Here is a 27,233-nt window from a genome sequence, read left to right on the forward strand (position 1 = left end):
TTGCTGGAAGTCATTTCTTCAGTTCAAGTTAAACAGGAAGAAAAATAAGTTTCTAAAAACAACTTTGATTTGCCTATAATGAAAGCAGTCAATGGTTTAGAATTCCTTCTGGTAGTAATAAGAGAACAAGGTGCTTGATGAATCCCCATGCATCTACCCTGAACTACAAATTCCTAGGTGACTAAAATAAATTCCTAGAGTCAAATTGGGACTGTGACTGAATACCAGAAAAGAAACACCTGTTTTATTAATACAACAGCAACAGAAAGGGTTTCCAAGTTCTTAGAAGAATAACATGAACAGGCACCACCTGCCAAGCGTTACAAGATTAAATGCCCACACTGATTGTGGTGAGAGCTCCCCACCACACTGCAGATGCCTCATCAACGGCAGCTGCCATCAGAGCTGCTGCCCAGAACAGGCTCCTCACTGCGCTAGCTTCGTGGGCAATTCCTCAAACAAAAGACTGAAATGATGCGATTCCTGTTTCAGAAGCTCTTGGTGTAGAGACAAGATATCAATTTGGAAACCAGAGGCTTGTTTCTCGAGTTCAAGAAAAATCACGGACCAATCTATCAATTTTTCTTTGCTATCGTCTGCCAGAGTGCTCTGTGAAGATTTCTGTCCCATTCCCACCACGTGTCTGGGTAAGAGGAGAGGTGGAGAGGTGCCAGTGTACTAACAGGCACTCGGGTGGTGCTCTGTGCTCAGCTCACTCTCTGCTGGTGGTAGTAGGTGTCTTTTCTGGCAGCTGCAGCAGCTTGGTGGGAGGAAAAAGGCCACCCACCGATCACCTCTTCTTGAAGCCGTATTTTTTGCGTTCATAGAAGAGATCTGTCTTAGAGCTCCCCAAATTGACAATCTTTGGGCAGCCATCTCTCTGGAAAACAGAATAGAGAAGTTATTAAAAGTCTTTGAGTCTGAACTGAACCGTTTTGATCAACAGGTTTAGCCATTTACCTTACCTGTTCAGTTATCCTATTCAATCTATCATCAAGAATTTATTAAGCATCTAGAATGTGCCCAGGGCCTGTCCACTCTCTACCTAGGGTGGCCTGCACTTACAATATTGGACTCTCAGGGAGCGTGGAGCCTGCTTTGGATTCTGTATCTCCCTCTCTCAAAAATAAACATTAAAAAAAAAGAATGTTGGATTCTCAGCCCACTTCTGTTGCTAATCTGATACAGCTGAGGTAGAATTTAACTCTTAAGATAGCCAAAGGGTTTTCAAGTGAGAAGACACAGTATTAATCATCTACAGATCAAGCTCTCTAGCTCTCCTCCCCTAGCTCAAGAAAGGGAAGAATACCACCAAGGAAAAAAAAACCTGAAGGCTTTAGGAAATAGTACTTTACATGTTAAATACGGTAGGAGAAAACTGGGCTTGATGTGTCCTTATGAATTCACTGAATTTGACACATGGTCTTGGGGGAAGAGTGTTCCTGTGCTAGAGATGGCTGTTGAAGGTCTATAATCTGATTTGTAATGACATGTTCCCCTGGCCATTTTGTGAGCTTGAGTGGTTTCAGTGAAGCCTCCGGGAAGCTGTGTTCTGCAGAAATGAGGACTCCATCAGTTGATCTGGGATGATGGGTAAGAAAACTGGGGGAGGCGTTATTAGAGAAAACCTTCACAGGTCTGATTTTATTAAACCCCTACATTAAAGGAGGTTGCTCCCTGTGACGATGGGCTTTAGAACGAATGAATTAATCAAGTCCTTAGACATCTCATTTCTAATTTAGTTGATTTCTCTTTTTGGGGATCGATATAATATTGTACAAAAACCTCTAGGGGCGCCTGGGTAGCTCAGTTAAAGCATCTGACTCTTGATCTCAGCTCAGGTCATGATCTTGTGGTTCATGGGACTGAGCTCTGCACTGGGTTCTGTGCTGACGGCTAAGAGCCTGCTTGGGATTCTCTTTCTGCCCCTCCATCCTCTCAAAATAAATAAACATTAAAAAAAAACAAAAACAACTCTAAACATTCAAAGGCAACACTAACATCTGATTACTTTCTAAAAACTACATAGCATATGTTACCCTTAAGAACTACCATCTGGGGGGTGCCTGGGTGGCTCAGTCGGTTAAGCCTCTGACTTCGGCTCAGGTCGAAGTTTCCCTCTCTCTCTGCCCCTTCCCTGCTCATGCTCTCTCTCTCTCTCTCTCAAATTAAACATTAAAAAAAAATTAAACAACAACAACAAAACTATCATCTGAGTAGCTTGTGTGCTGAGGGAGCCTGGGAGGGGGCTCAGCCCCACCAACAGTTCCCTAGGTGAACTCAAGCTATGTAATCCGTATTCAAAGTCCTTGTACAAATGAAGGAACAGCTGCCCCTCACGGCTGAAGGTCTGGTATTACATAGGACCGTGCTCTAAGCTATCTTTAGAGATGCTATGACGACAGCCTGGTTAGGCTTACTGTGCCTAAATGATTTGCATGACTGTGGGCAAGTCACTTCTCTTTGGAGTTGTATTCCCCAACTGTAAAATAAGTGGTCCAGAGCAGTTTACAAACTGCTTTACAAACTGTTTACAAACTACAGAGAGCCCCAGAGAGTCCGGACAGGTGATATAAGAATCCATCCTCCAAACTGGGTAGCTCCATTCTCACTCGTAGTTTAGGTCAAGATAGTAGGCTCTGGAGCCAGGCTACCTGAGTTTTGGTAAGTTACTAAGTATATAATCAGCCCCTGATAAATCCTAAGAAACTGCCAAAAACAACTATCAACAATTTCACTATGGTTCAACCTAACACACACACACACACACTCTCTCTCTCTCTAGGCTTCTGTGTAGGATTACTTAAAAAGATTTTTTTTTTTATTTTTAAGTAATCTTTATATCCAATGTGGGGCTCAAACTTACAACCCTGCTATCAAGAGTTGTATGCTCTACCGACTGAGCCAGCTAGGCACCCCTGTGTAAGATACTTTTAGAAGATAGGACTCTATGTATTAAAAAACAGTTGGAGGGGCGCGTGGGTGGCTCAGTTGGTTGAGCGTCCTACTTCAGCTCAGGTCATAATCTTAGGATATGTAGGTTCGAGCCCCGCATTGGGCTCTGTGCTGACAGTGCCGAGCCTGCTTAGGATTCTCTCTCTCTTCCTCACTCTCTGCCCCTCCCTTGTTCACACTGTCTCTCTCTCAAAACAAAACCTTAAAAAAAAAATTTAAGGGGCGCCTGGGTGGCGCAGTCGGTTGGGCGTCCGACTTCAGCCAGGTCACGATCTCGCGGTCCGTGAGTTCGAGCCCCGCGTCGGGCTCTGGGCTGATGGCTCGGAGCCTGGAGCCAGTTTCCGATTCTGTGTCTCCCTCTCTCTCTGCCCCTCCCCCATTCATGCTCTGTCTCTCTCCCAAAAATAAATAAACGTTGAAAAAAAAAAATTAAAAAAAAAAAAATTTAATAAAAGTTGGAAAACCAATGTACTACATTAAGAGATCTTTGATTTTTACGGACTTCTCTTCACAGACCCACAGGTTTCCTGTTTTGTTGCCTAAGCACTCCTGCCTTTTATTTTCTATACATCTCCCAAGTGTCTAAATGTTGTGCGAGATGAGGATGTGCTCTCTGTAACTGGCTGGCTTTTGCTGAGTATGCTGTGAATGAACAGCATGAAGAGGAAGATGAAAGGATTGGTAAGAAACCTTAGAGGTTGAAACAGTATTTGTTTTGTGTATGTGTGTGTGTGTGTGTATAAAATATTTATTTATTTTTGGAAGAGCGCAAGCAGGGGAGGAGCAGAGAGAGGGGGACAGAGGATCTGAAGTGGGCTCTGCGCTGACAGGCTGACAGTAGCAGGCTTGATGTGGGGCTTGAACTCACGAACAGTGAGATCATGACCTGAGCCAAAGTCGGATGCTTACCTGACTGAGCCACCCAGGTGCTCCTACAAGTATTTGTGAGCTGAGCTAGAAGGTATTTTAAAAATACCTGCAAAAGTCTGCCAGTAGCTCTTTTAGCAACCGCATGTCTAAATACTAAAAATTTCACCCCTTTCCAGCCCTTCCAGAGGATTGGCAGATTTCCCCATTCCTAGCATAGGGAACTTTTAATTTTAGGCAGCTGTAGCTTGAATCGTAAATACGTCTTATGGCCATTTAATTTCTAAAATTTCATTAAAAATCTTGGGGCGCCTGGGTGGCTCAGTCGGTTGGGCGTCCGACTTCAGCTCAGGTCATAATCTCACCGTCCGTGAGTTCAGGCCCCGTGTCAGGCTCTGTGCTGACAGTTTAGAGCCTGGAGCCTTCTTTAGATTCTGTGTCTCCCTCTCTCTCTCTATGCCCCTCCCCTGCTCATGCTCTGTCTCAAAAATAAATTAAAAAAATAAAAATAAAAACATAAAAAAATAAAAACTTAATGGGGCGAGGGTCAGAGGGAGAGAGAGAGAATCCCAAGCAGGCTCCATGCTCAGCACAGACCCCAGGATCATGACCTGAACTGAAACCAAGAGCTGGATGCTCAACCAAGCCACCCAAGTGCCCCATTTTTAGATTTTATTTTTAAGTAATCTCTACACCCAATGTGGGGCTCATACTTACAACCCTAAGATCAAGAGTCGCATGTTCTATTGACTGAGCCAGGCAGGTGCCTGTTTTTTTGTTTTTGTTTAAGTAAACTCTACTGCCCAACGTGGAGCTCAAACTCAGGACTCCAAGATCCAGAGTCTGCATGCTTTACCAACTGAGCTGGCCAGGCACCCCAAATGCTGTTCATTCTTTTGACAATGGTTTAGTCAATACCATGTAAAAAGCAGACTGTACATTGGTTTGGGACCTTAACGACAGTGTCATGTTTTCCTTCGGAAAGACCTTCAATCTCTCAATAAATGTATCCATGAGGTAATAAGGATTATTACTTCCTTTTTGGAGAATTCCACAAAGTCATCCACATTTGTAGCAAAGACTTGAATATGGGCTTTCTGTCTCTTAGTATGGTGTTTTCACTACTAGGGTTTCCCAGAGGCAAAAAACCCAAAACTTTCCCATGTTTAAGAAGTTGTAAGGAAGTAAATTTATGAATTAACTTTGAAAAATATCAAGTATTTTTAATCAGTCTAATGGGCTCTGCTGTTCAGTAAGCGGAGCAGAGAATAGTAGAAATAGTGAGAAGGAGAGGCATCCTTAACCACACTGAGAAGAGTAATGCAGTGAGGTGGTTTGAGTGAATGCTTTGAGTTTGACTATCCATTCTCAAAGGGGATGAAAGCATCTTCGATATTTACCAGGGTTTGTGATTTAAAGTTCATCCTCAGCCAACAAAATCTCACTTCTCTTCTTAGGAAAAAAATTATAATTTGAATTTTAACTTTTCTCTTTAGGGGAGCAATAATGAAACAAAAAACATGAGAAACATGGAGTCAGATAACCTGGGTTCTAGTCCTACGTCTGCCATTGATTAGCCATGTGACCTTGGGCCAAGTTGCTTAACATCTGGAAGCCTTACTTTTTCTTGTTTTTATCACGAAGAACTTTTGGAAAAGAATGTTTAGCATAGTTTGGGGCACACAGGAGGAGCTCTACGAATGTTACCAGCTATTCTTTTTTTTTTTTTTCCAACGTTTATTTATTTTTGGGACAGAGAGAGACAGAGCATGAACGGGGGAGGGGCAGAGAGAGAGAGGGAGACACAGAATCGGAAGCAGGCTCCAGGCTCTGAGCCATCAGCCCAGAGCCTGACGCGGGGCTCGAACTCACGGACTGCGAGATCGTGACCTGGCTGAAGTCGGACGCTTAACCGACTGCGCCACCCAGGCGCCCCGTTACCAGCTATTCTTATCTTCTGGTTGGGAAAGCTGAAGAAAATGGTTAAGCAAAAGGAGCAAAGAAATTGAGGGTTAAGCAGGAATCAGATCAGCATGATGCCGTATTATAAGAAGCTACAAATTAGTCCCCTGGCAGCAGTACCCACAGATATTCTCCCTAACTCCTGCCTATTCTTGAAGCTGAAAAACTAAGTGAGAAGAACCTGTCTAGTTTACTGGTCTAATTCACTTATAAATTATGAAAACAGCAGGAAGAGGAGTACAATAACTGGGGTTGCTTTGGTTACAGAAGGATTTCTGCATAGGAAAAAGTCTTAGGCACTTATCTACAAAATGATCTGAAAGGCTGAGAGGCTGGATCACGTCACTGGACTGCTTTGTGTTCCTAGCAAACTACTGCCGAGTATATGTAAGCTAGGCGCTATCTCAAGCATCCTCAGAACATTCCTGTACAGTATGAAGTAGGCGAAGTGATGTCTACAATAATCCTCAGGAACAGAATGAAGCATGAAGATCCAAAGGTATCGATCAGTTAACATACCACATACAGATAAGTCAGATAGTAATTAACATTTATTAGGCACTCTGGTTACAGGCTTATTCCAGACAAGAACTCTAGCTACAACAATGCAAAAGTTCAGGAAAATGTTGTCCTTAAGGACTCTGTAGCTAGTTTAAGAGCTGTTCATACTGTCTCTTCACTGCTGTTGCCTTTCCATGGTTTTACTGTTTATAAATTACAAATAATTACTAAACACCTACTATATACAGACACGGAGCACTCCTGTGAATGACTTACAGGGGAAGCACCAAAAACATGGACGATGCTTATAATATATATCAAGCACTGTACCAAGAACTTAGGTAAAAGATAAATACCTAAACCAAGGTCCTTTCTTTAAAGCAGTGCAACCTAGCTGGTGCATCAGATCGATAAGGATATGCTTTGAGAGTAATGCAAGGTAAATGCAAATCAGTTTAGGACAGGACACCAACTGAAATTATATTTTTGGTATTTTATCTATGACCTTTCTCATCTCCCTAAAAAATCAGAAGACATAATGATATAAGGAACAGTCTTATCTGGCCAGGTATGTTCCACTTCCTGGGAGTAGACAGGATCCAAATATGTAGACTGCCGGGGAGGCTGGATGTTTCTACTCAAAATAGGCACATCCTACCAGAAGGACTTACAAAAGGACGACAAGGTATAACGGGGACATCACTGGGTTTAGTCAGATAGGCTGTGTTTGTCACTTATTGTCCGAGTTAGAGACTGTAAAATGGGGATAATAACAATCCCTATTTAACAAAGTTGTTGTTGTGAAGAATAAAGAATGACAGGGGCGCTTGGGTGGCTCCATCAGTTAAGTGTTCGACTTTCGATTTCAGCTCAGGTCATGATCTCATGGTCTTGAGATGGAGCTCTGTTTGCCTCTGAGCTAGGTGTGAAGCCTGCTTAAGATTTTCTCTCCCTCCCTCTGCCCCTCCCCTGCTCTCTCTGTCTCTCTCTCAAAAAAAAAAAATGAATGACATCTATAACTACCTATTCTTTGCACGTGTTAACATTAAGGATCATGTTATCTTTTGCTTTACCCTAAATTAGGTATCCAGGTACCTTCTATTAGCTTAATGGTACTATTATCACACTTTACTGTGCCGTAAAAAGAAGAAAACAAGCTGATGCACAGTCCCCCATCCCCCTAAGAAGCCTTCTGCCTCCAACCTAAACAAAGAGTAAAACTCGCCTTTAGTATGGATCTACAAGCCCTCTATCCTAGCATGTGGCTAAAGAAATGGAATGTCCACTGCCACCACACAATGTCAAGGGGCAAACATGTCACAAGACTGAATGACAATTCTGTAATATCAAACCAAAGGCATTCTTTAGCCAGTTAAAGTGGAAATCAACACGAGTTGTCCCAAATTCAACTGTCACCACATCCACTCTAACGATTTTTAATGACAGTAAAGAGAATTACTGAGTATATTACACACTATGTACTGTGCCAGGACTCACAAAGCGCAGGATGTTGTTTCTGAATAAGAATAATCAGAGAGAGACATCAAAGGAATAGAGAGAGGGCTTTCCAAATTGCTGACGTTGACAAAGACTTGCTTCTTTTGCATTTTAGCCCTTGATGCAAAATAACTGCCTTTTATTGGACTACACCTAGCTCAGCTCCCAGAACTTAATGAAATTATAACCTACGTGACCAGCGCAACATAGTAATGCCAAGAGACCACAGGTGTTTGCCATCGTTGTCAAAGAGTTACTAAATAAAAGCAGCAAAGATCAGATGAAAACCTTGGTATACACTCACATCCTTCTCTTGGATGGTGCACTCCTTACAGTAATAGGCATCAGAAACTCCAGGGCCTCCACAGATCACACAGCGCCCTTGGTAAGAGCCATAATTACACTCATCACATATGCGCACCAGAGTGCAGGGACGCACGTAGGAGTCACAGATCACACACTTGCCATCACCTGTGAGAAGAGAGAATGGAATTATGCTCACTTGCAAGTACCTCCTCAGGTCTACTGCCCTCCTCCTGCTGTGGGGATATACACTAGTATCCACCTGAGTGTGACTTTAGGACCCTCTATTTTGGCCAACTCACAACTCAGTGTCCACCTCAATCCCCTCAACACAGAAATTCACCAACCAATATATAACGAACTTAGAACGTCACTTGGTAGACGGTAAGTCTATATGACTCCTGGTAAAGAACCCTGTGTGTGTTGGGACGGGGTCGGGCTATCTCCTGTCCAAAGTCAAAGATTTTTCTCAAGACCTAACCCCGTTTAAAACGCGCGAATTAGAGTGGTGAGGTGGAGAGGGCCTTCGGTTGCAGCCTAGCTTTCAGTGTTCACATACTTCCAGGCACATCTACTCAAAGCCCTCTTTGTGGCACTGCTGGAAATGCCCGCTGGCTGGCTCTACACAAACTGTGAGGGGGGGGAGTGGGGTGTTTAGGAGGGCGTGTTCCACTCACATTTCTCACACAGTCTTCCGATAGCTGCAAAGGCAAAGATGGTACAGTTAGAACTGGCTTGGACGAAGAGGGGAAAGACATCTTCGAGCAAGGGCTGCAGTGAGCCCCGAGGGATCTCAACCATCTTACTCTCATAAGCTTCCATCCGAAGCACACCCACACCCTCCTGAGGCCGCTCCCAGGACCTAGGCAATCTGAGTTTCCCCTGACCTCACCTCGGCCGTCCGTCTCTGGCTCCCAGCACGCGCGCGCCCGCCCTCTTTTGAAGAGGCGGCAAATCGGCGCGCTCTCACGCTACCGACCGTGAGGCGGGAAACGTGGCGCCTCCGAGGCAAAACCCTAAGAATGAGATGGCAACCTCCGACCCCCGGGCTCTTAATACTGTCCCCACCCAGACACCCGGGGGCCAGAAGCCGCCTCACCAACACCAGCCTGCTTGCGGCAAAAGATCAAATCCGGATGATGTTTGGCCATAACTCCGACACCAGCCGGCCACCGGAAGTTTAAGGAACTTCCGTCCGCCCTTTAACCTCCATTTTCCAGCCTCCCGGTTGCTGTGATTGGTCCTCCAGGCTTCACCAAGTTCCGCCCGCTCTCGCGCGATCAAAACCCTTCAGTTAAACAGGAGTCTCCGTCGTAGTTGGCGAGCCAGGTCCTGGCAGGGACGTAAAAGTATTTTGAAAAAAAAATGCCTTTCCCAGATATGGATGGAAGAGACAAGTGAAGTTTGTCCTTCCATAATACATCTTTGTGGCCAGTATTTACTGCCGCCAGTGTTTTTCTGCAGCTGTTTTCCTTTCAGGCCTTCGTCTCTAACGGGAGCTCCGCCCACTGCGCTCCCCCGGCTCTGGCACCTCCACAGAGGCCCCACCTTCACCGTGGCGAGTTTCTCTTCAAGCCACGCCCCTTCCCGAAAGCTTTAAATACGCAGTATTGTACGTCATTTTCATGCGACCTCATCTTTGTCAGTGCACAAAATGGCGCCTTACAGTCTACTGGTGACCCGGCTGCAGGTGAGCCAACTCAGGGACCTCTGGGTTCACGAGGGCGGGGTACCTCCTACTGTGCCTGCGGCTGTGGGCGAGGCAAGGCGAGGCGGGCCCGACCTCCCGCCGACTTTTCCTGTACCCGTCCCGGCCGCGGGCCCAGCGCCGGTGCCCGCTCCTCCCGCGCCCGAGGTCAAGGCGTCCCCGGCTCAGCTCTCCCAGTCCTGGGAAGCGCCCGGTGGGAAGCGTAGGTCTCAGAAACGCCGGCCAGGTGAAGAGTGGAGGCACCCCTTTCTGAGGACTTCACTCCTCTCTCGTAGGGTTTCTTTCCGTTCCTCAAGGTGAGGACAAGGTGACTGGGGGGCGCGGTCGTTGTTGAGTCCACTAGGCCCGGGGTCTGAAAGGCCTCACTTCTCATCTTCCGGCAGCAGAGACTTGTTAGCCGGCTGCATCTACGATTGTCCGGCCTGGAGTCTGGAGAAGAGATTAGTATTCTGTTCGTTTTAAGAGTGTCTTGCGGAACATATAGCCGAGAAGGCGAGGGGACTTTCCGGGCCCAGACTTAGTAAATAGTAATAACAAGAGACTTTCTTCTTTGCAAGATTGCCAAGACTGTTTTCATTCCTCATATTATTTGATTCATATAATCATCTGGTGAGATGATGATTCTCATTAGATACGTGGCGAAACTGCTAGAAAGTAGGTGAAAGTTTCTGCTCTTTTGAGTGTCACCGAAGTGTTGTGGCCTGAACATCTGCCCAACTTACCCTTTGGTTCTTGTTCTTGTCAGCCTGCCTTCACAGAACTTCTCTGGGCCAGAGTATGATCCTTCAGCTAATACTTGTATTTGTGAGAGTACCTGTATAGAGTATTTTGAGCTCACAGTTAGTTGCTTCTCAATTACAAGGTGGGAGGATAAAGAGACTCAACGGTTTGACCTTGACTCTTCTGTTATGAACCAGCTAGAAATTGACTGTGATGCCAGATTTTTTTTTTCCCTCGTGACTTGACAGCACCAGGAAGGAGTTATATGCAAGGTTTCAATATCAAGCATGTGTTTTGTTAACAACAATCAAACAATAAAGTAGACATTCTCTGACAACCTTTACATTTTAACTTTGTGAATCTACTTTGAATCAAAAGGCACAACTTTGATGATAAAATTAAAGAAGTTATGTGCTGTACTCTCTCGGGAAGCGTTGTGTTACTAGGGTTGTTATTGTTTTTTTTTTTTTAAGTCACGTTGCTGAAATTTAGACCATATGGTTTAAAATGAAATCATCATTTATCTTAAATACTTCTGATCTCTCAGTTCTGGGCAAGGACAAGGGGTTTGCTCTAATTGTTTTTTTCAGATTTTTTGATTCCCAAGGTTAACGTTATAGAAATACAGGTGGTTGTTTTTTCCTGATCCTGCTCTCTCATAATGTAATGATGTCAGGCAATATTATTTGATGGTTAAATCATTACGGATTTAGTGGTCTTGGAAGAGAGGATCAATATCATGGGATTTCTGAACTGAAAAAAGATCTTGGAAAGCATGAGTGTTAGGCTGGTATAGAAGGAGATCTGGGCTATAGTTCATATTCTGTCCTAACCCTGTGACCTTGAGCAAATTACTTCTGAATTCTGGTTTCCTCATCTGTCAGTTTGGGATGATCTTCATTGACAAATGTTTATTGAATACTTGGTAATAAGCTTCCATTCAGATTGTGAATAAGAAATAAGAAAATGTGATATTTTTGTTTGTGATCATCATATAGTTCTACTTCCTCTTTTACAGATGGATAATCCAAGACCTTGAGAGCCTAGGTGACTTACAGTAGCAGAGTGAGGATTAAAATCCAGGTGTCCTTGTTTGTTCATTCACCTAAGATGAGTGAACAACATTATATACCGCACTGCCTCTCAATAGCCAGGCTGTCTTAAGTAATGGCTAGTTAACACTGTCCTCTGAGAGCCTTGTAAATTTACCTCTTTTATGTTTAGCTACATTTGAGAGGTGATGGTACTACCTTAGTTGTTGTGTCTGCAGGACCCTGTCCATGCATTCAGTTTATTCCTACCTCATTCACCGCATATTTATTGATACCTACTACTTGCTTCAGATACAATGGTAGGCGAAGCAGACAGTTCCCCTTTTCACGGAACTTCTGTATTCTAATGTATTTTACTGCAGATGGCCTTGGAGGTCTTTCTCAGCCAAAATATTTTTCTTCTGTCCTTGGCTGGACCAAAGGTGAAAGTAAATAATAGAATAATGGCAATTACTACCACTGCTAAGAGTAGATAAACGTTTACCCTACTGTGTGCCAGTCATCTCACATGATCCTGTGAGATAAGACAGACCTGTTGAAACAGGACTAGAGAAGAAACACAGTATAATGGTTAAGAACATAGTTTCTGGCATCACACTATCTGGTCTTGAATGCTGACTTGAATGCTTTGGGCAGGTTACTTCACTTTGTGTGCGTGTTTCCTCACCTGTAAGGTACAGATAATGATAGTATATCTGGCTCGTCTAGTTATCATACCATAGTTGCAAAGTATTTAGACCCTTGCCTGTATCTAGTAAGTGCTGTGTAATTAATTATTAAGTAAGATGAAATAAACTTGCCTTATCGCCAGTCCACAGCAGGTGTGATTTGAATTTGTACCTTTCTGATTCCCGAGCTGAAGTCCTAGCACCTGCACTATACTGCTTCCCTTTGACATCAAGACTCAGCTTGTCAACCAGGGTAACATTAATGCTTCGTAACCCGAGAACAGATCTCCTTAAGTTGAGAGTGTTCTATTTAATGGTGCCTGCCACCAGGTAGTAGGGTTAGAAGCAGTGAGGAAAACAGAGGTGAAGATTTTGAAAAGCCACATTAACTCTCTGGTGTTTATTTTTTATTCTTGTGCCCATTACTATGGATGGTAAATAAAAGGGGTTGGGCACTTGCAAATACATTTTCTAGGTCTTTGTTTTGCCTTGAGGTACTAGGGTGCTGAGTTCTCATCATGTGACCTTGAGGAAGTCCTATAACCTCTCGCATGTAAATCTGAGATGGCAGTTAACTATAGAAGGGTTTGCCATATTTAGCAGAAGTTAAGTTCTCAATAAAGTGCCGTGTTAAGAAAAAAAAACCTTGGGAATTATGAAACAGGTCATTCTAAGTTATATGTCACTGTAGTATCGTCTTGGGTGTCCTGTCCTGCAGTCACCTGTTGATTTGAGTAGAGTAAATGGATGAATGATTGAATGGATGAGTAAACAAATTTCCAATCTCCAATTTGGGCAGAAGGAATAGAGTAATCATCTTGAGAACTGGGAAAGCACATTGTGGACTTTTGAGCCAGCTGTGTCCAAAATGTTTATTGAACGTATACCTAGACACTGGGAGTGTAATAGTGAACAAGAAGAGTGGAGCTTATTTTGTACTTTTGGGGAGACAGAAAAAAACAAAGTAGACAAAAAAATGTAACTACTAAGTGCTCCCAGGAAGGCAAGTAGGATTGTGTGGTAGAGAGGGTAAGGGTGGGGATGTGACATGGCTTTAACTGGGGTAGTTGGGGAAGGCCCTCAGAAGAGGTGACATTTGAGCCGATACTTAGATGATAAGGCAGCCCTTCAGTATTTTGGGAGGAGAGATTTCAAGCCTGAGCAGCACGTGCAAAGCACCTGATGTATATATGAACTTGGTGTGTTGATAAGAAATAAGGCGAGGGGCGCCTGGGTGGCTCAGTCTGTTAAGCGTCCGACTTCGCTCAGGTCATGATCTCATGGTCTGTGGGTTTGAGCCCCGCGTCGGGCTCTGGGCTGACGGCTCAGAGCCTGGAGCCTGTTTCCGATTCTGTGTCTCCCTCTTTCTCTGACCCTCCCCTATTCATGCTCTCTCTCTCTCTGTCTCAAAAAGAAATAAATGTTAAAAAAAATTAAACAAAAAAGAAATAAGGCGAGTGTTGGGGTCCCTTGCTGGCCTGTTGGTGGAGGGTGTGACTTTTGATCTCGGGCTTGTGGGCTTGAGCCTCACGTTGGGTGTAGAGATTACTTAAAAATAAAATCTTTTTTTTTTTTAATGTTTGTTTACTTTTGAGAGAGAGAGAGAGAGAGTGAGCGAGAAAGAGAGAGTGCATGTGCGTGGGGGAGGGATGGAGAGAGAGACACACACAGAATCCGAAGCAGGCTCCAGGCTCTGAGCTGTCAGCATAGAACCCGATGGCGGGGCTCAAACTCACATATGGTGAGATCATGACCTGAGCTGAAGTCGGACGCTTAACTGACTGAGCCACCCATGCACCCCTAAAAATCTTAAAGAAAAAATAAGGCCAGTATGGCTGAGGTGTTGAGAGGAGAGGAAGGCCTGAGCAAGAGATGGGGGCAAGGTCATGTAGGCTTTGGTTTTACTCCCAAGTGGAATGAAAATCCGCTGAAAGCTTTTGTTCCCCCACGCTCCCCACCCCACATACACAAAGGTTTGAAGCCAGGGAGTGACAGGATCTGATTTATGGTTGAAGAAAGTCATTTGGATTGTTGAATGGATGGTGGACCACAGAGGGACAAAGAGGAGGCAGGGAGACCAGTGCAGGCTGTTGGAATCATCCAGGGAGTGGTGATGGTGTCTGGGACTAGGGTTCTGGTAGTGGTGATATTTTGGAGGCAGATGGATTGGATGTGGCATGTGAGGGATAGGAATAATTAAGGATGACTCCTAGGTTTGTGGTCTAAGCACCTGAGGGTAGTTGAATTTGTTGGTCACGTGTTTGCATAGTCCTTGTAACATGGCTAAAGCTTGTTTACAAATTTTGGATCCTTCCATCAGCTCTCAACAGTACCTGAATTTCACAGGTGAGGAGGCTGGATGGGGTCAAGTGTCTTGTCCAGGGTCCCTCACTTGAGTATGAGCATCATTTCTGAAGTGAGCCCTGTTCTATTTCTGGCCTTTTTCTGGTGCCTCGTGTCTCCCAGAGGGCTATCTGGTTCATACTTCCAAGTGAGTGTTGATGCTTGAACCGCCTCTTTGTTGGCTCTAGCTTTCTTTGACTTGTTTTTCCCTGCACCTGTTTAGAAAGGTAGTGGTAGGCTTTGGGCCTTTGTGTATGAAAGAGGGGAGGGACCACATGGAGGCTACTTGCACTTTTGAAAAAGTTTTGCAAGGAATATCAGGAACCTGAGAGAGACTTCCTCTGCGACAGACTTCTCTATCCTTATCTGTCATATCTTCAGGCAGGGTTTCAGCCCTCTGTGGCCCTCAGGTTACACATCTGCAAAATGGGGCTATTGGGACCCCTGGATGGCTGAGTTAGTTAAGCGTCCAACTGTGGCTCAAGTCGTTATCTCATGGGTCGTGAGTTCGATCCCTGCATCGTGCTCAGGCTTGCTACTGTCAGCGTAGAGCCCACTACAGATCCTCTGCCCCCCTCTCTTTCTGCCCCTCCCCTGCTCACACTCTCTCTCAAAAATGAATAAACATTAAAAAAAAATAGAACTCTAGCTACCCTCCCATTAAGAAGGGTCCAGAAGGCCAACTCTGATACACTGTAAAAATTTGTGAATAGTTTCTGTTGTTGTTGTAGGAATAGGCCCTTAAATTTTTTTTTTTTTTTTTTTTACTAATTTTTGTCTTTATTTTTTAAGGAATAGGCCCTTTCTAACATTGAGGATAGGGGCAGAATTTTTCCTCATGTTGTTTCTGAATGAACCTGTAGACTCTGTTCTTTATTTTGGGGGCCCTAAAAAGCATGGATAATGGTTTTCTTGGGTTCATTCTGCAAAATTTGGGTCAAAAGAAAGGGCACCAATTTTGGAGCCTGGTCTGGAATTCCACCTTTGCTGTGAGACCATGGACAAGATAATTAACATACTAGAGCCTCAGTTTCCTCATCTGTAAAATGGGCATAGTACCTTCTGCCTCTCAGGATAATTGTGAATATTAAGTAGGACTGTGTGTATGTTTACTTATTTTTTTAAATTTACATCCAAATTAGTTAGCATGTAGTGCAACAATGATTTCAGGAGTAGATTCCTTAATGCCCTTTACACATTTAGTCCACCCCCCCCACACCCCTCTAGTAACCCTCTGTTCTCCATATTTATGAGTCTCTTATGCTTTGTCCTCCTCCCTGTTTTTGTATTATTATTGTTTCCCTTCCCTTATGTTCATCTGCTTTTTTCTCTTAAAGTCCTCATATGAGTGAAGTCATATATTTGTCTTTCTCTGACTAATTTCACTTAGCATAATACCCTCCAGTTCCATCCACGTAGTTGCAAATGGCAAGATTTCATTCTTTTTGATTGCCGAGTAATACTCCATCGTGTGTGTGTGTGTGTGTGTGTGTGTGTGTGTGTGTGTGTGTACGTACACACACACATATACCATATCTTTTTTTTTTTTTAATGTTTATTTTTGAGAGACAGAGAAGGAGCGGGCCAGTGTCAGAAGGAGATGCAGAATCTGAAGCAGGCTTCAGGCTCCAGGCTGTCAGGTCAGAGCCTGATGTGGGGCTCAAACTGATGAACTAAGAGATCATGACCTGAGCCAAAGTCAGGTGCTTAACCAACTGATCCAACCAGGTGCCCCAAAATTTATTTATTTATTTATTTATTTTTGAGAGACAGAGACAGAGCATGAGCCGGGGAGGGGCAGAGACAGAGGGAGACATAAAATCGGAAACAGGCTCCAGGCTGTCAGCACAGAGCCTGATGCGGGGCTCGAACTCACAAACCGTGAGATCATGACCTGAGCTGCAGTCGGATGCTTAACCGACTGAGCCACCCAGGTGCCCCTTACATCTTCTTTATCCATTCATCCATTGATGGACATTTGGGCTCTTTCCATACTCTGGCTATTGTTGATAGTGCTGCTATAAACATTGGGGTGTGTGTGTCCCTTTGAAACAGCACCCCTGTATCCCTTGGATAAATACCTAGTAGTGCAATTGCTGGGTCGTAGGGTAGGTCTATTTTTAGATTTTTGAGGAACCTCCATCCTGTTTTCCAGAGTGGCTGCACCAGCTTGCATTCCCACAAACAGTGCAAAAGAGATCCTCTTTCTCTGCCATCCTCGCCAACATCTGTTGTTGTCCGAGTTGTGAATGTTAGCCATTCTGACAGGTGTGAGGTGGTACCTCATTGTGGTTTTGATTTGTATTTCCCTGATGATGAGTGATGTGGAGCATACTTTCATGTGCCGGCTGGCCATCTGGATGTCTTCTTTGGAGAAGTGTCTATTCATGTCTTTTGCCCATTTCTTCACTGGATTATTTGTTTTCTGGGTGTTAAATTTGATAAGTTCTCTATAGATTTTGGATACTAACCCTTTATCTGATATGTCATTTGCAAATATCTTCTCCCATTCCATCGGTTGCCTTTTAGTTTTGATGATTGTTTCCTTCACTGTGCAGAAGCTTTATTTTGATGAGGTCCCAGTAGTTCATTTTTGCTTTTGTTTCCCTTGCCTCTGGAGACATGTTGAGTAAGAATTTGCTGCCGCCAAGACCAAAGAGGTTTTTGCCTGCTTTTTCCTCGAGGATTTTGATGGCTTCCTGGCTTACATTTAGGTCTTTCATCCATTTTGAGTTTCTTTTTGTGGATGGTGTAAGAAAGTGGTTCAGGTTCATTCTTCTGCATGTCGCTGTTCAGTTTTCCCAGCACCACTTGCTGAAGGGACTGTCTTTATTCCATTGGATGTTCTTTCCTGCTTTGTCAAAGATTAGCTGGCCATACGTTTATGGGTCCATTTCTGGGTTCTCCATTCTGTTCCATTGATCTGAGTGTCTTTTTGTGCCAGTGCCATACTGTCTTGATGATTACAGCTTTGTAGTATAGCTTGAAGTCCGGGATTGTGATGCCTCCTGCTTTGGTTTTCTTTTTCAAGATTGCTTTGGCTATTCGGGGTCTTTTCTGGTTCCATACAAACTTTAGGATTATTTGTTCTAGCTCTGTGAAGAATACTGGTGTTATTTTGTTAGGGATTGCATTGAATATGTAGATTGCTTTGGGTAATATCGACATTTTAACAATATTTGTTCTTCCTATCCAGGAGCATGGAATCTTTTCCCGTTTTTTTGTGTCGTCTTCAATTTCTTTCATAAACTTTCTATAGTTTTCAGTGTATAGATTTTTCACCTCTTTGGTTGGGTTTATTCCTAGGTATTTTATGGTTTTTTGGTACAGCTGTAAATGGGATCAATAGTAGGGCTGTGTGTATAAAGTACCTAGTGCAGGGGCGCCTGGGTGGCTCAGGTCATGATCTCACAGCTCATGGATTTGAGCCCTACATTGGGGTCGCTGCTATCAGCATAGAGCCCATTTCTTATCTCTGTCCCCCCTGTCTCTGCCCCTCCCCTGCTGGTTCGTTGTTTCTCTCTCTCAATAAATAAGTAAACTTGAAAAAAAAAAAAGTAAGTAGGGCAAATCTGGTGCAGGGTACGGGTGCTTGGTGAAAGTTGGTCTCAGTCTCCAGCTCTTGAGATGGCTTATAGCCTCCATTGCCTTGGCATTTTTCCTGAGCTCTTACGTTTAAAAACAGACTGGCTGTAAGAAAACTGCTTGTTCCTCCCCTAATCTCCATGGAGTTCGGGTATGTAGTAGTTCAGGAAAACCTTTTGGTGCTTCTGTAAGAGTTGTGAGAAGAGGGGGCACCTGGGTGGCTCAGTCGGGTAAGCGTCCAACTTCGGCTCAGGTCATGATCTCATAGTTTGTGAGTTCGAGCCCTGCGTCGGGCTCTGTGCTGACAGCCCAGAGCCTGGAGCCTACTTCAGATTCTGTGTCTCTCCCTCTCTCTACGCCTCTCCTGCTCATACTCTGTGTCAGTCTGTCTCTCAATAATAAATAAACGTTAAAATAAAAAAATTAAAAAAAAAAAAGAGTTGGGAGAAGAGGCAGAAATGAATCTGTTGGCTTCCTGATTTTGTTCTCTAAGTTGAAGGGCAACATTGGGAAAATGAGCTTTAGAATTACATTTGTTGTATTTTTATCATTGAAGTCCAGGTCCTGGGGGAAGTTTGGCCTAGTGGAGTATTCCTGCTTCTGCCCTGCAGGGTCTGAGACAGCTTTGGGAGCTTCAATTCTGGGGCCAGTTGTGCAAGGAACCAAAGAGGTCTCAGGAGCCCCCTTAACCTGTACACTTCAGTGCTGTGTAGTTGGGTTCCTTCACCTTCTGGACATTTGTGGTGTTCTTTAAAAAAAAAAATTTTTTTTTTTAATGTTTATTTTTGAGAGAGAGATGCACAGAGTGAGGGGCGGGGGGGGGGGGGGGATGCTGGGCAGAGAGAGAGGGAGACACAGAATCCAAAGCATGCTCCAGGCTCTGAGCTGTCAGCATGGAGCTGGTTGCAGGGCTTGAACCTACAAACTGCCAGATCATGACCTGAGCCGAAGATGGACACAACCGACTGAGCCACCAAGGCGCCCCCATGTTCTTACTGTTCACTGAGAGAGCTATAGAGCTGGTTTAAGACAAAGGCCCTGCCTGTGGACGAGCTTATATGCTGGTGAGGAAGAAGTCACTTAACCTCAACACGCTGAAGCAAGGAGGGAAGGGGTGTAGGCCATTGTGGAACTTGGGTGTCATGGGGGCGTGTTTAGTGTGCTCCACACTATTGCCGGTGTCAGAGATCCCGGTCACTGAGCTAACTCTCATTTTACAACGACTGCCTCATTTGCCTTCACAACATCCATAAGAAGCAGGTATCGTTAGCCTGTTTTCATGATGAAACTGAGAACCACAGAGGTTCAGTAGTTTGTCTGGCACGCAGCAGAGCCAGATTCTGAATGCACATTTGTTTGATTGCAGGACCCAGGGTTTTTACCACTCGACCAAACTTTGCCCAGAGCACTTCCCGGGGATAGGGAGTAGAAAGTAGATCTCTGTGGAGTAGGCTGGATATAGGGGACACAGTTCATTTGGGTCCCGCCCTATTTGGGGGCCTTCATTGCCTCCTGCCCCAAATACCAGCCAAACTTGAGAGGGAGAGGCTAGAGGTGAGAGTCCCACAGAGGCAGCTTTATTCCTTGACTGAGCTGTGGGTCGGCCTCACAGGCTGCCTATTGAGCTCGCAGAAGATGCCCTTCCTAAGTGTGTTAGTGCAGAGCTGTTGCCCCGGGGGCCAGAGTAGGGCTCAGGATTTGTATGCAGTTCACAATGTGCCTGGAGTCCCTGCCACTGACACCAGCAGCAAAGGACAAGTAAGCAGATGAGTGCATCTATCAGTTCCTTAAAGGAACGCGTTGGAGCCCGTTTGGAGACTGTGACTTGGAGAGACACAGCTCCCTGCCCCCTTCCCAAGCTTCTGAACGGGACTGCATCTCCTTTTGTGCCTGCCAGTTGCATAGCAACCAAGCTAGCTGATTGCCTCCTGGCGGGAGAAAACTGTTTAGCTCTGGATTCTTGGAAGAGGTGCCAGGCATCACCTCCCAGGGGTGGGAGAAATTTGTTAGAAGCAGCAGAGGTGTGGGAAGCTGCTGCTTCTTAGGAGGGTGCTGACAGGCATTCCTGTGTAGCCCACTAGACAGAGCCTGCCTGAGGCTTCCCTGCCAGGAAGAGCCGGGCAGCTACAAGCTAACAGCTATGAGCCAGAAGGCTGCTGAGGGTCATGGTCAGAGGAACCAGGGGTCTTACCCTACCGAGACCTTGAAGTCCTCCTGGTGAGATATGCTGCCACACAAGGTAGTGTGTTTCCCTGCTGGACAGGGCTTGCATAGGTTGGATAGGTCATGTTAGACGTTTAAGGGCAGCATGAGTGGATAGATGAGACCTTTTCAATCCCATTTCAGTTCTGCTATGTGCTGCCCTTGTGCTTGGGGCCTGCTCTCGGGTTCCTGGACTTCGTTTGCGAGCTAGGGACATGGTGGAAAACGGCACCCCATTGTCCTTTTTGTAATACACAGTGTGTTAGTAGCAGCATATCCTCCAAGGAGAACTGAGTAATAGCAACTTACCTTTATTGAATGCCTGTCAGGAACCCAGCAACTGAGCTCTGTGCTTTTCATATATTTTTTCCTCAAAGAATGCGGTGTATTCATAACTCTCCTCCCCATTCCAGTCCCCAAGGGCAAACACCGATAGGAATTTCGCGTTTATCATTCCAGACTTTTTTCTCTGCATTTGCAAAGCGGTACATTCTCTGTAATTGTCGCAAAATCCCGCTCTTTTACCCCCATTTTACAGAACAGGAAACAGGCTCAAAGAGGTGAACAATCTTGTCTGAGGTCCCGTAGCCAGGGGAGCTGCAATTCTAAGCCAGATCCATCCAGTTCCAGAGTGCATGCCCTTTCTTTTACTTGGCATGGGTTGGAGTGTTTCCACAGTGGCACTCTGCAGGTCAGAATGGGGCTGTGACTTCTTTGTCTCTCCTTGAAGCAGCTGCCTCAAGAGACCAGGCCTCCTCCAGGAGCCCAGCCTGTTTGCACAGCTCAGCCACTTCTCCTTGGCTTGCCCCACATTCTGGGGCTCACCAACCCATGGTTCCCTGAGACAATGCTGGCATGTGCCATGCTTCACAGGATGGACAAAAGGTCAGACTGGCCCAACCAGGCTGGCCTCCTGTCCGAGAATGTCAGTCCTTTTGGTTTGGACTGTTCTCTGAATAGAAGTGGTTTCAAGGGAAGACTTCTGTCCTTTGGGAAGAGAGAGTAGCATGTCTGACTTTGGCCAGATGGGAAAGCGAGAGTTCTGTGTGGGTGTGCGCATGACGTGCCACAAGGTGCGTCCCTTTTCCTCTGCTTGTCTCCATGAACGGGTGCTGCTGGCTCAGCACCTCTGCTAGAGGCACTCAAAATGTGAACTTGAAAGCACGATGAAGAGGCTTGTGTTCAAATTATGGCTCTGCCTTCGTCTCTTTCATGACCAAATATTTCTTGAACTCCTGTGTGTCAGACGTTGTTCTAGGCTCTGAGTATACATGGTAACCTGACTAGACAACTTTTCCATAACTCCGTGCGCTTGCCTGCCCCTCCTGTCCTCTTTCCGCCATCTTTCCGTGCCACCATAATGGTGCGCATGAATGTCCTGGCAGATGCTCTTAAGAGCATTAACAATGCTGAAAAGAGGCAAACGCCAGGCTCTTATTAGGCTATGCTCCAAAGTCATCGCCCGATTTCTGACTGTGACGGTGAAGCATGGTTACATTGGCAAATTTGAAATCATCGATGATCACAGAGCTGGGAAAATTGTTGTGAACCTCACAGGCAGGTTAAACAAGTGTGGAGTGATCAGCCCCAGGTTTGATGTACAACTCAAAGATCTAGAAAAACGGCAGAATAATCTGCTCCCGTCCTGCCAGTTTGGTTTCATTGTACTTGACAACCTCAGCTGGCATCATGGACCATGAAAGCAAGACGAAAACACACAAGAGGGAAAATCCTGGGATTCTTTTTCCAGGGGTGTAATACAGTCATACAAATAAAATGCCTCACTGACTAGACAAGTTTTCTGCCTGCGGGGAGCTTACATTTTGGTGGAGTTTCCTTTTTCATTTGTCGGAGTCTCCATTTTTTCATCTGTACAAGGGACAACCTGACTTGTCACAATCCCATTTGGCACAGTTGTTGGGAAGGTGACATAAGATAACCTTTGTGGCCTTGCCTGGCACAGTTTTTTTCATTTCATTTCTTGCCAGGCTCCCCAGTGGGGTCTACTGTGGGTATGTTTCCCCTTCAGAATTTGTTCTGGGGGCGCCCGGGTGGCTCAGTCGGTTAAGCGTCCGACTTTGGCTCAGGTCATTATCTCATTGCTCGTGAGTTGAAGCCCCGCATCAGGCTCTGTGTTGACAGCTCAGAACCTGGAACCTGCTTCAGATTCTGTCTCTATCTCTCTGCCCCTCCCCTGCTCATGCGCTTACTCTCTCTCCCTCAAACATAAAATAAAACATCAAAAAAAAAAAAAAAAAAGAATTCTGTGTCAGTAGAGGTAAGATCAGCAGAGGCTCCCTTACTCCCTTGGAGCCCAAGAGATTTGTATCCCATCCAGTAAGGGAGTGGGCACTGCCAAGACCCAAGGAGCCAGACTCCACCGAAGGCACTCCGTCCGGTTCAGCAGTTGGGACTAAGAGCCCCCATCGAGGGCTGAGCGCAGTGGGCTGTTGGGCCAGAACAGAGGTTGAGACACCTTCTGTAGCACAGCAAGAAGAGCATGGGCTCTGTAGCTTCCCAGCCATGTGACCTTGGGCAGGCCACTTCTGTCTCTGGGCCTCTGGGCCTTCGGGGCAGTTAGAGAGGCTGAACTTTGTACGGCAAGGTTTAGCAGAGTAGCTGGAATGGAGCAGAGTGACAGCTAACAGCTATTTAATACTGCAGAACAGTTCTATGGGCATCTGGCTACTATGGGAGACTTCCACCCGACTGTAAAATTAGGGAGTTGTTTGATAGCAGAGGAAATGCGGTGGGGATTCCTACAATGGTGAAGACACGACTAGGGTTTTCAAAGATTGGAAAGGCTGAGGTGTGGAAGAGTGACCAGGCTCATTTGATCTGGTTCCAAAGGGCAGGGCTAGGAAGTGAGGCCTGCTGAGTGTCAGACACTGGACCGAGTACTTTCCCACAGGTGCTCTCCTTAATCCTCACTGCGGCCTGGGAAGGTTATCCCCACTTAGAGATGGGATGTGTAGATGCTAAATACAGCCACACGAGGTTACATAGCTTGTTGGGGGTGGAGTCGGGATTTGAGCCCAGGTCTCCAGTGCTGGAATCTGTATTCTGATGTGATGGAGGCATGTTTCAGGTCAGTATAAGAAGCATTTGTTGTGGGGGGCGCCTGGGTGGCTCAGACGGTTTAAGCATCCAGCTCTTGATTTCGGCTCAGGTCATGATCTCCCGGTTTCGTGGGTATGAGCCCCACGTTAGCCTCTGTGCTGACAGTGCAGAGCCTGCTTGGGATATATTCATTCTCTCTCTCTCTCCCTCCCTCCCTTCTCCCTCCCTCCCTTCCTTCTTCCCTCCCTCCCTCCCCCTCCCTCCTCCTCCCTCCCTCCCCTCCCCATGCTCTCTCTGTCTCTCTCAAAATAAGTAAATTTTAAAAAAATATTAAAAAAAAAAAGGCGTTTGTTGTGGTTGGGAAGTATTAGAAGTATCCAGTAGTGGAATAGGCTTTCTGGAAGAAAATGAGCTTCTTGGCCCCATCCTGTTGAATTAGTGGCCTGGGGAGGTTGCTGAAGAGACGTTTCTGCTCAGTCCTGTTCTAGGCTCCTTTGTTCCAGAGGAAGCAGAGGTTAGTAAGGGCTTAGTGAAAGTATCTCTTCTAGATAAGGGCTTGGTGTTTACCCATGAGAATTTCACAAGGCCTGGGACTTGGGTTCCAGGTGTGGGAAACAATTTTCCTATTTCCTGGTTGTTGTGATATTTGAGTTGGCTGGCCTTATGGGTGATCTCGGGAATGTCTGTGGGTCCTAGGGCCAGGTTGAACTGAGCATTGAGTATGTTTTACTTTTGGGCTTAGGAAACAAAAGCAAAATTCTAGTAGGTTATTATGTTTTTTTTAATAAATTTTTTTAGTGTTTATTTTTGAGAGAACGAGAGACAGAGTGGGAGGAGGGGAGGGGCAGAGAGAGAGGGAGACACAGAATCTGAAACAGGCTCTAGGCTCTGAGCTGTCAGCACAGAGCCCGATGCGGGCTCGAACTCACAAGCCATGGGATCATGACCTGAGCTGAAGTCAGATGCTTAACTGATTGAGCCGGCCAGGTGCCCCTATTATGTTTTTTTTTATATGCCACAAATCATAATCGTTCTTCAAATAATACTGATCCAGACTACTTTTTCCCCAACCTCAGTAGTCAGCAAGTTGCAGTACTTGGTAATATCTGCTTTTAAGGTGAAATTAATTTCTTAACTTTTTTTCTTGTTTATGGAGGTAATTACTCATTTTAGGAAAGTTGGAAAATACAGAGGTATGAAGAATATCAGGGGTGCCTGGGTGGTTCAGTTGGTTGAACATACAACTTTTGATTTCGGCTTAGGTCATGATCCTGTGGGATTGAACCCTGTGGTGGGCTCTGTGCTGAGTGTAGAGCCTGCTTGTGATTGTCTCCCTCCCTCCCTCCTTCCCTCCCTCCCTCTGTCTCTGTCTCTCTCAAAATAAACATTTTTTTTTTTTTTTTAATTTTAAAAATGGTCTTTGCATAGAAACCTCAGCCATGATACCTGTTTGGTATGGGTATAGTGGGTGCTATGGTGCCAGTGACTTGGGGGGTGGTGGTTAGATTTGGCATGGAACAGGTGTTTGCTGCCTCTATCAGACTCACTGAGTATTAAATACCACTGAGTACCTGGTGTCAGACCAGGGAGTCTGGTGGGAGGAGTGGTGGTAGGTATCCCTGGGTGGGCTTCAGGGAGTCTAAAATTGTGTATTTCGTTTTTTCTGAATTTTCTCCATGAAGTATGTCCTGCTCTTTGGCTGGAAAAACCCTAGTAAATGCTATTTGAAAACCAAAAACCAAAATCTGCTTGTAGCATTTTACCTAATAGTTGGCATTTGGGGGGAGCCCATCCATGTCCTCTCCAACCTCACATAATACTGCACCTGTTACCCCCTTTTTCCACACAAGGAAATTGGGCTCAAAGGTGAAGCCTGTCTGAGGTCACGCAGCCAGTAAATGGTAGAGCTGGGCTTTGGAGCTAGATCTAGGTTTTCCATTGTGTGGCGTTGCTCTTGTAAACCAAAGGTTGGGATTCAAATTTTAGCATAGGGAACCTCACCCAGCCTGACCTTCCACCATTTGCTGCTTTGTCTTTTGCATCTTACCGTTTGGAGTACTTAGTAGCTTTTACACACTTCACTTGTGATTCCGTGTCTTTTCCATACTGTCTGTCCTCTGAATGCCTTGCAAACTCTTCTTTATCCTCCTCAGCCCCACTCAGTGAAACTTTGCCCTGGCATCCCAGAGTTAATTGCTCCCTCTGCAGCACTCCTGCCTCTGGTTTGTGCTTCCTTTTTAGCATAGATGACAGTTGGTTGCATTTATGTGCTGAACTTGGTCAGACTAATATATATTAGCTTAGGGACTGTCTTACTCTTCTTGGTGTCTGTGTCCTGCTGCTTGGCACAGAATAAGTGCTCAAGTGTTAAAATGCATCCAGATCTCAAAAAAAAAAAACAAAAAAAAAACGCATACGGACCTCTTTCCTAAACAGTCTTCACAGCAGCTCCTTTAGAGGCTCCCATCTAGTGTTCCAGGGGGATCACAAGGTATTGTAGCAAGACTCAGATGAGCTGTGGTTCAAGGTTGCTAGGGTGCTTTTCTCCTACCCCTACAAGTTCCCTCATGATTCCGGATTCCCTTTTACCTCTTACCCTTATTTTGTGCCATTTCCGCTGCACTTTGCTCCTGCCAAGCTGTCTTTCTCTGTCTTTCAGTTACAGGTGTTTTCCCGCCGTGGGGCCTTTGCACATGCTGTTCTGGGCCTGCGAGTTTGCTAGGACTCCCTCTCCTAAACCCCATTTGATTTGCCTGGCGAACTCCTGTAATGTTTCATTTCTCAGATTAAAATATCACTTTCTTGGGAGAAGCCATTCTCCCAGTCTAGCTTAGGTTCTCCACCTTTCTACTGTTTCAGCTGATTAACTTTAATTTCATAGCACCTCTCTGACATAGCTGCTTATATTGTCCCTTGAGTGATTACTTGGTATCTGTCTTCTCCACCAAACTGTAAACTCAACATGGGCAGGGACTAGGCCAATCTTGCTTATCTCATTAATTCAGACAGCACTGCACAAGTTCTGGGGCTTGATAAATATTTGTTTCATGAAGCAGTAACACCTTCGTTTAAATTAGGGAAGTAGTATGGTGGAAAAAGCTTGACTTGAGGCTTAAGTGGATTGAGTTCTCCTAACTGCTGTTAACTAGGCATGTGACCTTGGCTTTCATTTTTTTCATCTGCCAAATGAAGAAAAAATACTTGGTGATCTGGGCTCACCTGGGGTTCATCTGATAATCTGTGATTCTAGATGAACTGTTTAATTAGCTGAGTTCGGGGGGGGGGGGGATGGGGCTAGGATAAGAATCCAACTGCCTACTTGACATCTCCACCCAAGTGTCCTCACCCTCAAGCCTGCTCTCCCTGTCGCCTTCCCTGTTCGGTGTACAGCAGCGCCATTCTTTAAGTGGCTCGGGCCCAGAACCTCAGTGATATTCTTGACTCTTCTCTCACACCCCTTGGCCGGTTTGTCGGCATGTCTTATTGTTACTACCTACAGATATCCAGACTCCAACCCCTTCTCACTGCCTCTGTCACTCTTACTCTGGTCCAAATCACCATCATCTTTTTTATTATTATTATTTTTTTAGTGTTTGTTTATTTTGAGAGAGAGCGAGATGGAGTGCGCGCATGCTTAACGTGGGGCTCAAACTCCCAACCCTGAGATCAAGAGTCACGTGCTCCACCAACTGAGCCAGCCAGGCTCAGAGTTCTTTTCAAGGGATATTCCATTGTATGTGTGCATCACAGTTTCTTTATTTATCTTTTCATCCATTGTGGACACTTGGGTTCCTTCTGTATTTTGGCTGT

General features: G+C 45.2%; 2 protein-coding genes and 1 pseudogene across 3 annotated transcripts in view; 2 read left to right on the top strand and 1 right to left on the bottom strand.

Moving 5' to 3' along the window:
* Nucleotides 1-222: 222 nt before the first annotated feature.
* Nucleotides 223-9,315, bottom strand: PHF5A (PHD finger protein 5A). The gene is made up of 4 exons (XM_043562726.1): nucleotides 9,185-9,315; nucleotides 8,763-8,786; nucleotides 8,087-8,253; nucleotides 223-880 (listed from the first exon to the last, which is right to left on the bottom strand). The coding sequence occupies exons 1-4, from the start codon at nucleotides 9,234-9,236 to the stop codon at nucleotides 791-793; spliced, it is 333 nt and encodes a 110-aa protein (XP_043418661.1). The 5' UTR covers nucleotides 9,237-9,315; the 3' UTR covers nucleotides 223-790.
* A 353-nt stretch (nucleotides 9,316-9,668) lies between these two features.
* Nucleotides 9,669-27,233, top strand: part of ACO2 (aconitase 2) — a 55,575-nt gene continuing 38,010 nt past the window's right edge. For both annotated transcript variants that reach the window (XM_043562723.1, XM_043562724.1), the window contains exon 1: nucleotides 9,669-9,775. In XM_043562723.1, coding sequence (XP_043418658.1) covers nucleotides 9,740-9,775 — 36 coding nt within the window. In that variant the 5' untranslated portion in view covers nucleotides 9,669-9,739. The remainder of the gene's footprint in view (nucleotides 9,776-27,233) is intronic.
* LOC122472816 lies at nucleotides 21,531-22,170 on the top strand (annotated as a pseudogene).

Source organism: Prionailurus bengalensis, chromosome B4 (assembly GCF_016509475.1).
Source record: "Prionailurus bengalensis isolate Pbe53 chromosome B4, Fcat_Pben_1.1_paternal_pri, whole genome shotgun sequence".
NCBI lineage: Eukaryota > Metazoa > Chordata > Mammalia > Carnivora > Felidae > Prionailurus > Prionailurus bengalensis.